This window comes from Erithacus rubecula (genome assembly GCF_903797595.1).
Source record: "Erithacus rubecula genome assembly, chromosome: 3".
NCBI lineage: Eukaryota > Metazoa > Chordata > Aves > Passeriformes > Muscicapidae > Erithacus > Erithacus rubecula.
In genome coordinates, this window is record NC_136689.1 from 144,040,560 (window position 1) to 144,055,335 (window position 14,776).

The following is a 14,776-nucleotide window of genomic DNA, read 5'->3' on the forward strand; positions in this document are numbered from 1 at the left end:
CATGCCCTTAAAAAAAAGAGAATAATGCTAACTAGAGCAGAACTAGTTCAAAAGAACTTTTCAACATACTGCAATCAAATCAGAAATATCTGTGTGCTCAAGACAGCAGAATGCCTGAGAAGGAACCCAGCTGAGCTCCAAGAACACGTTGATTGTACCATACACTTGGGTGGCTGCTTGTGTGTAATAAGAGGATATTTTGAACAACAGGAGCTGTATTGGAGTTGTTTTGTCATAGATGTTTTGAAAGAGATGAAGGCATAGCCTGCTTGTTAGTTTTGAGCTCTGCTTTTGTTACATTTCAAGTGCAAATACCTCTGAAAGAGAGACAGTTTTTAACTTTCAGGACGCCTTAAATAAAGATTTTTTTTTTTTTTTTGGATGGAGTGAGCTGTATAAGTAATGTGTCGTGAAGGAAGTGGAATAATAGTAGTTCAGTAGGGGAGTGCTTAGGTTTGTTTTAAAAATAGCTCCCAAAATACAGCTTCCCTGTTCTCTTACCCCCAGATTCATCCCAAAGTTCACAAACTATCACTTTATTTCTGTACTTACCCAGTGATCTCTGGTGTGACTTTTACCTCAGAAGTACAAGCTGCTTGCAGAAGAGAAGCTGCTTGTTCCAGTTTGGTTTCAGTGGGTTTATGTCCCTAGTTTTTGATAGGGAGGTGGAGGAAGAGTAGCAATTGAAACCAGTCTTGGCCAGAACTTTAATACATGTAGGTGGAGAATGAGTGTGCTGTTAAAATTGGTTCCTGGTTGTTTTTTGGTTTCATTAGACCCTGAAGGGAGTAGGTATTCTTCAAAAATCAACCATTAAAGCAAAAGACTGCAGTGTTAGAAAACAAAGTTCTCTGAATTTCTGTGGCCAAAAGTTTTGAGGTTTTTTTTTAAAATCTGGGATTATATTAATCCTTCTTTATTGTTCTTTACTTTCTTGAGGCTTTGATTTCACATCACACTTAAAGTACCTGTGAATTAAAAAGAAACATAAAGCTTTGCCAAAAAAGTTGTCAAATTTCTGTTTAGAGAATTGACCAGGGGAAGTTTCAATGACATTCTTCATTTGCTTCTGCAGCTTTGAAGGTTTTTAGTTTGTTTTGGGGTTTGTTTTTTGTTTGTTTTTCTTAAATCAACAGGAACTTTTCATGGAACTTGATAATGATCTTACATATAATTTTATTGTGTGTTTGTATATATATATATAAAATTACAATGATGTTTGAGGCTGGAAGGGGAAAAAGGTCTTAATTTGCTGTTCTTCCTTTTGTGTTGTGTTAAAACATTTCTAAGATTTCAGCCAGATGTATTTTGCCCTATGGGGATCTAGCCAGGATTTTACCCATTTCTTCAGTTAATTCATTTGGAGATGTGTTATGAATGTGTTAATTTAGTGATACAACATTCAGCATTTCACCTCGTTGCTGCCTTTTATGTGTCTTAAGTAAATTACAGTTACTATGTTGACTGAACCAAAATCCCAGTAACTCATGGTAACATAAATAACTCACATTTGAAAACACTAATTCCTTGTTTTAAAACTTGTTTTTTCAGGGGTCAATTCCATCTTCATGTGTAAGCTTTGTAACTTATTTTCACCAAATAAGTCGGAGCTGTTGTCCCATGTCTCAGAGAAACACACAGAAGAAGGGACCAGTGTGGATGAAATCATCATTCCTCTCCAGCCTCTAACAGCACCCACAAACACAACCAAAGATGGAGAAGGTACATTCATAAATTAAGAGGAATCTCATTTTCATTGTCACATATTTTTTAATAAAACCTGTGGTGTGATTGCTCTGCATTGTGTATAGAATGGTTTCCAGAGTTTGTTTTTATAATCACTGTACAACTGCCACCCCAAATTTCATTCAGCATGGAGTAGATCACATGACAGATACAGATAAACTGAGTGTGTCTTAGGGAGTGATGACATTGGTTCATTAATTTTCAATGTCAGGTTTAGCAAAGTTTTCCTACAGCTTTAATTTGAGCTCTGTAATAGCAGTGGGGAGATTGTCTAGGAGCAGTGAAAAGGACACCATGGGTGAGAATGTGTCTTGAGGGTTAGGTGTCATTTTTGAGTTGTCCAGCTTGTTTGTTGTGATTCAGGTAATGTTAGTAGTTCTATTCCATAAAGGAAGTGGCACAATTAATAATTTATAACTGTTTATAACTTATGAACTAAAAATAATTTATAACTAATTTGTAACTGTGTTTTGATAGTGATGCTGGTAAATAAATCAATCAGAGGTTGAATTAATTGCTCATAAAAATTTTACTGTGCAGTGGAAGAACTTACATTCATTCCATTCCATTTTTAACTGATTATAATTGCCATACTTTGGAATATTAGCAATGGGTTCAAAATAATCCAGTCTTCTTATCTGTTTCTATGCCCTTACTGAGTAATAGATTTATATTGTTTGTAAATCTCTTATTTAACACAAATACTAGGATTTAAAAATCATTATAGTTTCATTATTTTAAAAATTATGTGCCTATGGATCATTGATTTAAGAATTTTTTGGTGTTAACATACGTATGTGATGTTTCTTCACTTATTTACAACCAGCAATTTACTGGTTAAATTCATTTCATCAATGTAAGAAGATATTTCTAATAATGGTCATGTAGTATTTCACTAGAGCTGCTGTCTCAAGGTTGCTGCTGAGGAAAAATCTCACCAGAATATTATTTCACACAATGCCCAAAATTACCAGTGTGTTAGGAGATGATGAATACATTTCAAATCAGTTTTCAAAATGTCATTCTAATTTTATTTTCACAGCACGGAGTTAATTCCTCGGGCATGCAGAATGCATTTTCCTTTCTCACATCTTTGTTTCCTGTTATCCTTTCACTACATATGTTTCTGACCAGTGAGACTGGTACCTTGTAACATACTCATTTTAGTAAAAAGGCTCTTCTGCAAACTTCTCTTGACATTTTTGTCAGGAGTATCTGCACTTTCTGTATTGTATGTGTGCTTGTGCATTTATGAGGATAGTTTGTAATTGCCATTGTGATCCGAAGCAGCAGAAATTAGACATAATTGACTTTTTAGAAAACAACTCTGCAAGTCTTATGTAAAATATGACACTCTTAAGCTATATATTAATAATTTACCTTTCTCATTATTCTTAGTGAATACTTTTATTCATCTGATGTGCTCATATGGTGCCACCTTTTTCAGGTTTTGTAGCCCAACTCTTTGCCATCTGCTGTCAGTAAGAATGCCAAGGTAAATTACTTTTCCACAGTTTTCTAATAATGTTCTAGGCATTCTTTAGTATTTCTACTTTCCCATCAGACAGATTGATTGGAAAAGAGGGTTCTGAAGTCCCATTGAATTATTTTCTGTGTTCTGTTTAAAGAAAAATATGGTATTCTAAAGTTGAACATAGCATTTGGAAAGAGTTCTTCTTTCAGAGCATCAGTTATTCCCTCCTGCTATGGAATCTGCAGCAGATAAAACTTAGAAAGCTTATAGCATGCAATTATTTGTCAGTGAACCAGTCTTTGTAGTAACTCATTATTGTCACTGAGAGAAGAAGTAATTGGTGAATGACAGTTGTAAAATTACAACTTTTAGTACTTGGTGACTAATAGATGAAAATCTTTTTGTCCTTGGAAAGTGTAAATTCTCTTCCAAGTGTTAGTAAATACTGTAGCTACCCCACAATTGGTACAGTAGGGTGAATGCTGAGTTGCTGAAGGAGCTCTTTGTTCTGCCCGAGTAATAAATTAATGATTTTGTAAGTACTGGGACAAGTAAAGTGCTAGGCATGTAATATGTGTTTATTACTCTACTGTTACTTTATTTGCAGTGCTCTCTGCTGAATTTTGTTTAGTCATGCCACTTTCCCATCATTAAGCCATGATTTATTTAGAGTTTATTTTTCCTAAATGTTTTGGCACGATGTTGTTAAATTCTTTTTATCAAATGGAACCAAGAGTACCAGTGAGATGCTGATGTTATGCATCTATGCACAGATTGTCCATTTTGTCCAGCACTGGAATGTGACATCTTTGTTTTGGGAAATGACAGGTTTTTACCTAGTAACTGTAGTCATTCATACTCCAGTTTAGCCTAAGGCTTTTTATAATTCTTCACAATGATCTCCATTTTCTTCACAGTCCTTTTTTAGCCTTCTTTTGCTTCTGCCTACTCAGATTGGTGAGGAATTGTGGCACAGTATCAATGGCCCTGGCTTCATCTATTCATAGTGTTATTACCTGATGGATTGTTGCTTATTTTGGGCTGTATCTGGATTATGGGATGCGTGTCTCTGTTGGTTATGAAACCTTGACGAAAGTTACAGTCTGAGTGTCATAATCTCCTCCAAGGAGTGCAGCTCATTAAGGTCACTTAAAACCACAGTGTGTACATCAGCCTCATCCTTGGCTGAGCACAAGGATGCAGCCTGAGCCTGCATTCCCACTTGAGGGACAGGAGTGGTACAAAAACAGAGCAGTAACAGAGTAAGGCTGGGATGAGATTTACATGCACACATTTGTGTGACACTGCACAGAAGATTCTGAATATGGCCATGTGCTGTTGTAACTGATGGAATGTAAGCTTTTTATACTGACATTTGAGGAAGGTTCATGTTGCACAATGCCTCAACCTGTTAACATATGGTCAGGAGGTTTAAGTGACATTTGCACAAGCATTCTGTGGCTTCTGACAAACTTTTGTATTAAATAGATTGATTAGGAGAAACTTATGTGAACAATTCCTATGAAGGAACAGTATAAAAATAGACACATGGTTTGTTTCATTACTCTCTTTTTGAAGTGTCTTTTTTATGTCTTTGAGTACATAATTATAGAGCACAGCACAGAATGTCTTCCCTGGATATTGCCATTGCTCATCCAACAGCAGTCAGCATAAAGAGTGGTTTCAGTCAGTCTGTAATGAGTGCAAAATCCCCAGAAACAACTAAGGTGTTCTTGAGGGAACAGGATCTTAATTCAAAATCTTTTTAATGACCAGTTTAGAACTTCTATTTATGAGTTATCATCATTGAAATAAGTGATAGGGGGGTTTTATTATTTATTTATTTATTATACTTCTTTATTTTTAGCAGTTAAATAGATTCTTTTTTCTAACAAGCAATATTTGATTAACTTGGTTATGTTCTGGTAGATGAATGCCAATATTCTGCTATTAAATTACTCTGTGCTGTTGATCTTAGGTGGTTTGAACTGGAATTTGGATCCTGCAGTGTGAAGAGCTCACTGGGGGCAAGCTGGGTAGGGGGACAGCTGGAATTTTTGGTTATGTGCATCATTAAAATTTTAATTCTGGCATTGTTAGCTCAAAGTAGCTTGAGATAAGTTCTGTCCTGGAAAAAAGAAACCAAGGACCAATGAAAAGAAATGACTGTGATAAGCCTTGGAAGTTCTGATGATGTGTCAGTTGCTCACATGAGCCCTCCTGTTCTGTGTTTGCTGCCTACCTCTTGCCACCAAGCCTTTTAAATGGTTGAGAGCTGCTGTAAATTCTCCTACTTGTAGACACATTTGCAAACATTTCTAAAATTTTCTTTATTTGCCACACCATTAGTAGTCACAGTGCAATATTTTAAGCCATAACAGAGGTTCTATCACCATCTATCTAAAGGAGCAATTTTCCTATTTCCACTTGCATGCAAGATTTTGTTTCTATTTCTGTCTTAATGTGAAAGTGCTGTTCTGTTTTTCATTAAATCTGCACTAAAACAGTCAGGAAGAAGCATCTCTTTGACCTGATTTTTCCTAATTTATTTTTGTTGGGTAATTTGATGATTGCATTGTAAAGGAATGAAAAGAATATCATACACAGAGAATATGGTGGTTGCATTCAGTCTTCCAATCCTTGGATTTAACTATTTTGTAGTAGTCTGTATCCACATCTGTATTCCTCATGCTGGAGAGTTTGAAAAATGTGGCCTTTTGATGGGTTGATGTAAAGATAATTGTTGGGGTTTTTTTTAATTGTTTGTTAATTTCTTCAACTCAAATACTTATTGCTGTGATGAGTGGGTATCAAAATAGCATGAATGGTAGCAAAGAGAAGTTTTGAGAGCACTGAAACCACCCTTTTCTTTTTGGCTGATAGTTGACCAAATTTCTTTTGCTACAGTAGTGTGAAAGTTCAGGACACTGAACTTTCAGGGTTGAAAAAAGTTATGGGAAACAATTGTATTTTTTTTTTTCTATTCATAGTGAGTTTTTATAGGAGTTTCATTACATTTATTTAGACAGACAGGTATTCAGTCACTCCTGTGAGAAGAGAGAATGCTTTCTTTTTCCTTTAATAGTAATTACATGGTTAACTCAAAACTGTGGTTCTGAATGTGGGGTTTTGTTTGCCTGTATGTTTTAGAGAAATGCTGAAAAGGTTATGAATAATGTGATGCTACCTTCTCCTGTTCTTCTGCATCATATTCCTTTCAGATTCCTTAAGTCATTTATTTTTCCATATCCTCTAAATCAATCAATTCAATGAGGTCTTTCAGCACCTGTGCTTGAAAAATTTTTGTGGTTTGGGTTTCTTTTAATATTGTCTCTTTTCATGGTTTTTCAGACTTCTACATTGTCAATCTCAGTTTATCAATGTCTGTAATTCTACAGCAGTGGTGAGAGAAATCTTAAGCAAGAAATATAATTTATGTTGTCATGAATTTCTGTGCACTGCAAATCATGGATTTTATCAATATTTCCTCTACAGAAATAGGAAAATGTAAAATTAAATTGTATTTATTAGAAATTGTGGATGACTTCTGATTTTAATTAAGGAAACTTTATTGCATGACTTCTGGAATTTATTTGTTACCAACATTTTTTTACGCCAGCTTTTGGCTAGAAATTGCTGATAATCAAGAACCACAGAAAATATTAGGGAGTAAATGTTCACTATATTAAAAAGACAATGAGATTTTGTTTCTTAAACATCCATTGTTTTTCTCTGATTCCATCTCAATACCTGGATAATTTATTTGAAAATTGTTTAAATTAAAAGGCTTCTTGTAGTGTTGAATCACAGTAGAGTAATTTGTAGAATACATGTGCTGATAGAGTTACAGTGTAGTCTAGAAGAGTGCTTGCAGTGTAATTAAGTAAAACTGTGGCACTTTGACATCTGCTGATCTCAATAACACAAATGTTATTACTGTGCAGCTACCAGAAATGCCAGCAAATACCACTGCTTGAGCTAAGTTTGTGTGATGCTAACCTTTTTTTAAAGTTTTTGGGATAACGCCACTCAAACTTCATTTAAGGCGCCTATTTTTCAAAGGTCAGAGGGATATTAGCTAATTAGCCATGGATTTTAATTACACTTTAATTTTCTTTTCTAGAGCTCCTCATAGCGAAGAGGAAAAGGGGCAGACCAAAAGGGTCCACCAAGAAGTTTTGTGTGGATGAAGATGTGGCAGAAAATAACCCTGTTCCCAGCAAAGAGGCTCCAGCTGGGACAGAAGAAGGCCCAGAGCCATCTGAAGGCTCAGCAGGGAGCCTGGAATGCAGGAAATGCAATCGGAAATTCTCCAACACACGACAGCTGACCAAACACATCTGCATTATTGTCCTCAATGAAGGAGAAGAAGAAGGAGATGGAGGTAAGAAAATATCCAGCAAAAATACCTGAAGTAGTTTGTGGGACAAGGTGTTCCCACCATGGGAGCTGGCTTGGAATCCCCAGTGCTGAACTTAGACAAGTTATTTGAACTTCTTGCAAAGTGATCAAATGTTTATTACAGTAATGATTGTCATACAATTCCCTGAAATAGTTGTTTTGCATTAGCAACTGTTCTGTTTCTCATGAAGTGGATTGTACTTTTCCAGTGAGAAGTGGTATATGCCATGCAGGTGAGTATCACATGTAGGTGAGGAAGATTGGTTCTGTACAGGTGTTTCTATTCTTTGACTTGGGAAACCTGAATTCTCTTCTTTTGATAGAGTTTGTTATTCTGGATGGCTTCTTTTACTGTATAAAAAATAATGTCAAACTCAAAACAAAGTTTTATGTGAATGATAGTCTTTGGCATAGGGGAATCTAGTGTTTCAATTTAGCTTTAAGATTGATTTGCATATATTCAACCTCTCAAATGTTTAGTATAGATCAGAGGAGAATGGAGTAATTTTCAGTTGTAAGGAACCTACAATGACCATCTTACTCAGCTGCCTGACCAATTCAGGGCTGACCAGCAGTTAAAGTTGCTAAGGGCACTGTCCAAATGGTTTCTTAAACCCTCATTGTCCTGGGACATTGCACCCCAGTCAATTCAATAAAACAACAGTGAATATTTGTTCAGAATAGAGTAGTTGAAGGGATGTACAGTAATCATCTCCTCTATTCTATTTCTCTAATCTATCTATCTCTGCCTGTTTAACTTTTCCCTAAGGTGAATGTCACATACATACAAAGTAATGTCTTAGTCCCAATTACCTTAACTTTATGTGAGTTTTGTGTTGATGGTAAAATTTAGTTTTTGCTTTTGCTACAGTTTCTCAGTATGATATTGTGTATTTTGCTTGTAGACAAAATATTCCATTGATATTTTTTTTTTCCCCCAGTTTTCTGTTACTCTTGCCAGTCTGTCATGATTATATACAACTAGTATGACTATTTTACTTTCATTGGAATGTAGAGTTTAACTTCTGTGGCAAAGCTTAATTAAAATAAGCTTAGAATATATTGTCAGAGCAGAGAAGCTCTTGCTTTGCTAAAGTATCTGGTTATTTTACTGTCATCAGTGCTACAATTTTTCAACTACACAGAATGTCAGTTACTCCAGCTGTCTCACCTCTGACATCTCAAGTGTCCATGCCCTCTGCTGTTTGTGTGTGCTAAGTCCAGTGTTATTATTTGCATTATTTTAGAAATGCCACCTTTTCTAATGTCCTTTTAAAATAAACTCTCAGGTCAAAGTTTAAATTCAAATTACCTTTTCTTGACCTGTTGGCTCATTATAGCTCCTAAATCTTATTTTCATTAGTCTACAAAACACACTGGCAAATTTTCCAAACTAAATTGCTCATCCTTTTCCTTCTTCATAAAGAAAATAGCCTCAGTTTTGGGCAGATGGAACATTTTTTTTTTTTTTTTTTTTTTTAAACGGTGATAAATTCAGAACAGTCAAGCAAAGTCAAACAGTCAAGCAGCAAATGACTTGGGGTCACCAAAACAAGAGGTTCCAATTTTTGGAAGCTTTCTATCTTGACTGCAAACTGTGAGAGTATTTGGGGCTGGTTTTATCCTTAAGACATAATTATTCCTTGGAAAACATTTGGGAAATTCAGTTTTGAACTGTCTCCTGATTACTGTCCTGATTACTGTCTCATCACAGGAAAACTTTTCACTTCTGGCTTTACCATATGAACTGCTTTGAGACAACTTTGTAGTTTCTGAATATGAAGATGAAAGTCATAAGTGCATTATTATTTTCCTCTCAGAAAGTGTGAATACAATCAGTAGCTCAAAGCTCTGTGGAGCAGACAAGAACAGTATGTTCTCTGCCTAGGGTTCTCTGTAATAGTCTCTATAATATTCCCCATAACCTTTTGCATAATCACAGAATCACTAAGTTTGGAAAGGACATCCAAGGTCATCGAGTCCAGCTGTTAACTCAGCATGACCATATTCACCACCAAGCCTTGTCCCCAAGTGTCACATCCACAGACCTTGTGCATGCTTCCAGGGATGCTGAGTCTACCACTTCCTTGCACAGCCTGTTCTGAAGGTTGATCACCTTTCCAATTAAGAGATTTTCTGAATGTCCAGTCTAAACCTCCTCTGGCACAACTGGAAGCTATTTCCTCTCATCCTCTCACTTGTTACCTTGGAGAAGAGGTATAAGAGCTGATCCTCACCTGGCTACAGCCTCATTTCAGGCAGTTGTAGAGAGTGGTAAGATTCCCCCCTGAGCCCCCTTTTCTCCAGGCTGAACACCCCCATCTCCCTCACTGCTCCTCATCTTGTGCTCCTTCCCCAGCTCTGTGCCCTTCTCTGGACCTGCTCCAGCCCCTCCATGTCCTTCTTGTAAACTCAGCACAGGATTTGAGGTGTGACCTCACCAGTGCTGGGTACAGGGGGACAGTCCCTGCCCTGGTCTGCTGGCCACATTAATTTTGATAAAAGTCAAGGTATAACATTTGCCTTCTTGCCCACCTGGGCACTTGCTGGCATATGTTCAGCCACTGTTGAGCCACAGCTCCAGGTCCTTTTCTGCCAGGCAGTTTTCCAGCTCCTCTGCCACCAGCCTGGAGCACAGCATGGAGCAGTTGTGTCCCAAGGGCAGGACCTGGCACTTTGCCTTATTGAACCTCACTCGGTTGGCCCCAGTCCATTGATCCTCTAGATTATGGTTGGTTTTTCTGACTCCTGCTTACTATAATGTTTTCAGTGAAGTATTTAGAAATACAGACAGATCTTTCTTGTACTCTTAAGAGTCAATTTAGAACCCATCATTTTATCAATAATTTTTTTTTTTTTCTTGAATCCACTGTTGCTGATATTCTTAGAGCTGGATGTAAGATTTTATTGAAGGTCTTTGAATCTTCCAGAAATATAGTATCTGCTTCTACATGTCAGAGACAGTTCAAAATAGATGGCTAAAATTCACAAGGAGCTTTGGCTGGAGGTTCTTCTCACTTAGTCTTTGACATTTTACCTAGTAAATAAAGGTTGGGTTTTTTTTTCTTTTATCCAGGTGTTTTCCAACTTGAAATTACTTTTACCTGTTCTTTTAATGCTTCTGAGATTTTTTCTATAGTTTTAGTATTATATAATTTTCTTATGTTTTTAATTTATTGCAAAGCTTATTACCCTGTGGACATCTGATTAATAATGAGATGTTTTCACTTTGCACTATGTCTGGCTGCAATGGAATTAACTTTCTTCACGGTAGTTCATAAGATGCAATGTTTTATAATTTTGACCAAAATAATGTTTTGGCTATTGCTAAAATATGCTAAGCATGAAAATATTGAAAATGTATATCTGTATTTCTAATATATATCTATATATCTCTATCTATATCTATCTATCTATCTATCTATCTATAAATAATATTATACAGTTATTCTGTGTGCTGTTCTCTATTCAGAGAAACTGAATACATGTTTTGAGTGGGAGGTTAAATATTAATGTTTTGCTGTTTTTTATAGGTCAACAAGAAAAGTGTTGAAATCCCCAACATAATGGACATTTAAAATAAATAAATCACTAGAAAACTCTTGTTGAAACTAGAGTTGAAACTTCATTGAAACTGCATATGTATTGTTCAGAGGAATAACTGGTAATGCAGTGGCCTCTGCTGTCCTTGCTTCTGTAGTTAGTGATCTGCATTGATCTCTGAGGTCAGTGACTCATTGATAGTTCTCCTGCTCTTTCCAGAGTCACCAGAGTTACTGGTTACTGACATCTTCTGTGCATCTAATTTGATCCTTTAAAGCATAATGATTGCCTTCACCTTGTGGGCCTGTTCACTTAAACAGAAAAAAAAAAAATTGACTTTTTAAAAAATCTGGATAGTTGACCCTGCCTGGACTCCAGGGTGCCCAGAAAGCAGCTCCTCAGCTGGACTGGAAAGAGAAAATATAACAAAATTTTTGTGGGTAGAGATCACTCTCCAGTTACCACTATAGGAAAAAAACCCACAACCTGGGGAAATTAATTTATTACTAATAAAATCAGAGCAGGATAATGAGGAATAAACCCAAATCTCCAATTAGAGAAGCCAAATTGTAGCCCCCCCTTGCTACCAAAGCATGGCCACAGAAAGCCATTATAGCACAGGGTTAAAAAATGTCCACTGTATTTCCAGCTTCCCTATACACATGCTTAGAAAATGTATTTTTTCATAGAGGGCTTATTTGCCTAAGCAAATTGCTGTTTGTAAGCCAAACTGTGTGTACACCTATGTTTTTTTTGGTTAAACAAAGTTAACAATTCTGGATGATGATTTGGATCTGGCTGACAAGGTACGAGAGAGGACATTTAATGGCCAGGAAATGGCATTTGAGTGGAAGACAGATTACAATTCCTCCTCTGGAGTGAACTATTCAATCCTGCTGAAGTGGGAGCCTAAATATATCTTAAAGATGTCACATTTGGCCTTAGTTTAAAATGGTTTTGCCATCAGCTGGATTCTAATTTAAATGAATTCTTCCTGCAAGTAAGATGTCATTCTCTGCAGGAGAAACAATTGGCTATATTAATTTTAAATGGCCACTTCCTTTTTTTTAAAAGTTCACTTCCTTTTTTCCAAGCTGCTCTCCTGCTGCAATGAAATACCACTTTTGAGTGGTTAAAAAACATTGATTTGAATGAAGAGCAGATTAAAAACATGCCAATTAAGGCTGTGTAGCTATGCCTGCAAAATGCTGTGCATTACAAATGTTGAGAGCAGTTCCTCCAATTAATGCCTGCAGCAGAACCAAGGGACTGATGAACGATGCAGTTCCATGGGGCTCTGGAAGCCCTGATTAATTCAGAGCTGGCAGGAGCTTTGCTGATAACAGACATGGCCATTTCTTAGTTGTGTTAGAAGCAGCTCAGCACTGTGCTTCTTGCTGCTGGGGAGGTCACTTTGTCCATCTGTTGGACCCAGGCTCCAGCTGACAGTGCTGAGCTGACTGCTTAGCAAGGGAGGTGCAGAGTGAGATTGTCTAAACAAACCTGTTCAGGAGCAAGACAAGGCTCTTACTGCCTGAGAAACTCAGCTTAGCTATTCAAGTGGCATATACTCCATTTTCTCACAAATAGACTTAAAATCATCCAAAGATGTTCCTTTATAACCCATGATAGTTATTATATAGCAAAACTCTCCTAGTTGAGATGGGCAAAGCATTTATTTGACACTCTAATCCATGATTCTAACTGTGAAGGTATTTTTTCCAGGAAGGCAGCTAAATACTGATGAGATGGCCACATACTGTAGAAAGGCTGTTTGAGCCCTGTGGTTGAAGTTGAAGCTCTTTTTAATTAAAACTTAAAACATACTTTGTCTTCCTTTTAATCCTTTCCTAAAGCACTCCTTCCACTTCTTTGGGCTTTTTTGGTGTAGAGGGAGTTCAGGAACAAAGCAGCTGTTATTGAGTGTTAAGGTTTGTTCATTTGGTGATGTGATAGGGAGTTTTGTTTTGAAGGATTTTTAAGTCTCAGGTTACACACAGACCATGAATAGTTCTCTTTGTAGCAAAAACTTTTGACAATGTGTGCACCTCAGCTCCTTATCACCAAATGGTTTCTGGAAGATGTTTCTTCCTCTCAGAACATGGGTAGAATGGAGCTACTGCCATCATCAGGCATCAAAATACTAAATTAAAATGTAATATTTAAGTATCAGAACTAGATCACTGTAGAGAGATGATTTTTCTTTTGATCAGGCATCACATGAGGGTGATAATGTTCTTACAGATCCTCAGCACTGGTAGCAGATGTATGATCAGGAAATCAGTGGAGATTTCTCACTGCTGTTTCTCTCCAATCTATGTGTGTGCTTTTTTTGTGTTATCTGAGATTGCACAGCACTCTGTAGCTTCCTCCCACCTTTGCTCATACTGAGTGTAGCCCTCCTGTTAGGGACTGAGTCTTCTGAGCTCATATTGAGAAAGTTGAGATATTTGAGTCATACAGGCAGTTGAGATTCAGTTTTTTATTTGAAGTCCTTACCAGCTTTAGGTTTTGTATTAATTTTTTTTTGTATGGCCATAATTTTTAGTGCTTAGCCTTCATGTACAAATATTCTATGCATATGAAACAGCACCATTTAACAAAGAAATATTTTTATATTTCAATTCTTTCTGTTGTTTTTAAATCTTTTAAAATAGTACTTGTTGTCTGTTTTGAAAGCAGGGAGACCATCAGCAATATTTATTATTATGCATCTCTTCACTTTAACCCTTGGTTGGACTGAAAGAACTGCCAAACTGATCTGCCTGACAGAGGCACATCAGGAAAAAAAACAATGTGAAACACTTGTTGGCATATTACTATGATGGTAGCTATTCACTAACATGGATCACAAACTCAAATCTGTGTTTCTTCTCTTTTTAGTCGAATTCCAATACTCAAAAGTTAATAGAGTTGCATATTAACATGAAAAGGTATTAAATGGTTTTGTTATTTGTCTTCACCCACTTTACTTCCTCATTAAACTGATTAATGGTTAGAATCTTTCTAATGGTTAGAAAGGAAAGTTCAGGAGTAAGGTACTTGGATTCTGTTCATATAACTACTAGGAATTATATTTTCCCTAGTGAAGTGGAGAAAATTCTGTTCTACTTATCAGAGCTTTCATTCCAATATGTTTCTGGATTTATTTTAGCTGAAGCATGTTTTGTCCATAGGTATGTAAAATCTTTTGGAACTTTTTTCTAATGCTTTTCAGTTTTGCTTACTTCCCACTGAACAAAAGCAGAGTAATTAACCCAGTATGTGAAATACCCTCAGAAAAGCAGCACAATAAGCAGATTACATTCTCAGGCATGGGGTGTGACTCTTGGGGATGGTCCTGTAAGGACCAAGAGTTAGACACCATGATCCTTGTGGGTCCCTTCCAACTCAGTTTATTCTGTGATTCTTTGTATTCTGACTTTCTTGTGTTGGTAACCCAGTCCTGCTGAGAAATTTTATTGTTGCTAATAAACTAATAGAGGCTATTTAATGAAGAAAATGTGAAAATACATTTTTGCTTCATAGATTCACTAAGGTTGGAAAAGACCTGTAAGATAGAGTCTGTTTGTTTCCTTCCACCACTGTTCAGCACACCAAAAGAAACCACTG

General features: G+C 36.5%; 1 protein-coding gene and 1 long non-coding RNA gene across 2 annotated transcripts in view; both read left to right on the forward strand.

Annotated features, from left to right (window-relative positions):
- LOC306800098 overlaps positions 1-14,776 on the forward strand; it is a 237,262-nt gene that overhangs the window by 45,751 nt on the left and 176,735 nt on the right. The window lies entirely within an intron of this gene.
- Positions 1-14,776, forward strand: part of ZFAT (zinc finger and AT-hook domain containing) — a 75,216-nt gene that overhangs the window by 8,549 nt on the left and 51,891 nt on the right. The window contains exons 2-3 of the mRNA XM_079301890.1: positions 1,552-1,722; positions 7,344-7,604. Of these exons, the coding sequence (XP_079158016.1) occupies positions 1,552-1,722; positions 7,344-7,604 (432 nt within the window). The remainder of the gene's footprint in view (positions 1-1,551; positions 1,723-7,343; positions 7,605-14,776) is intronic.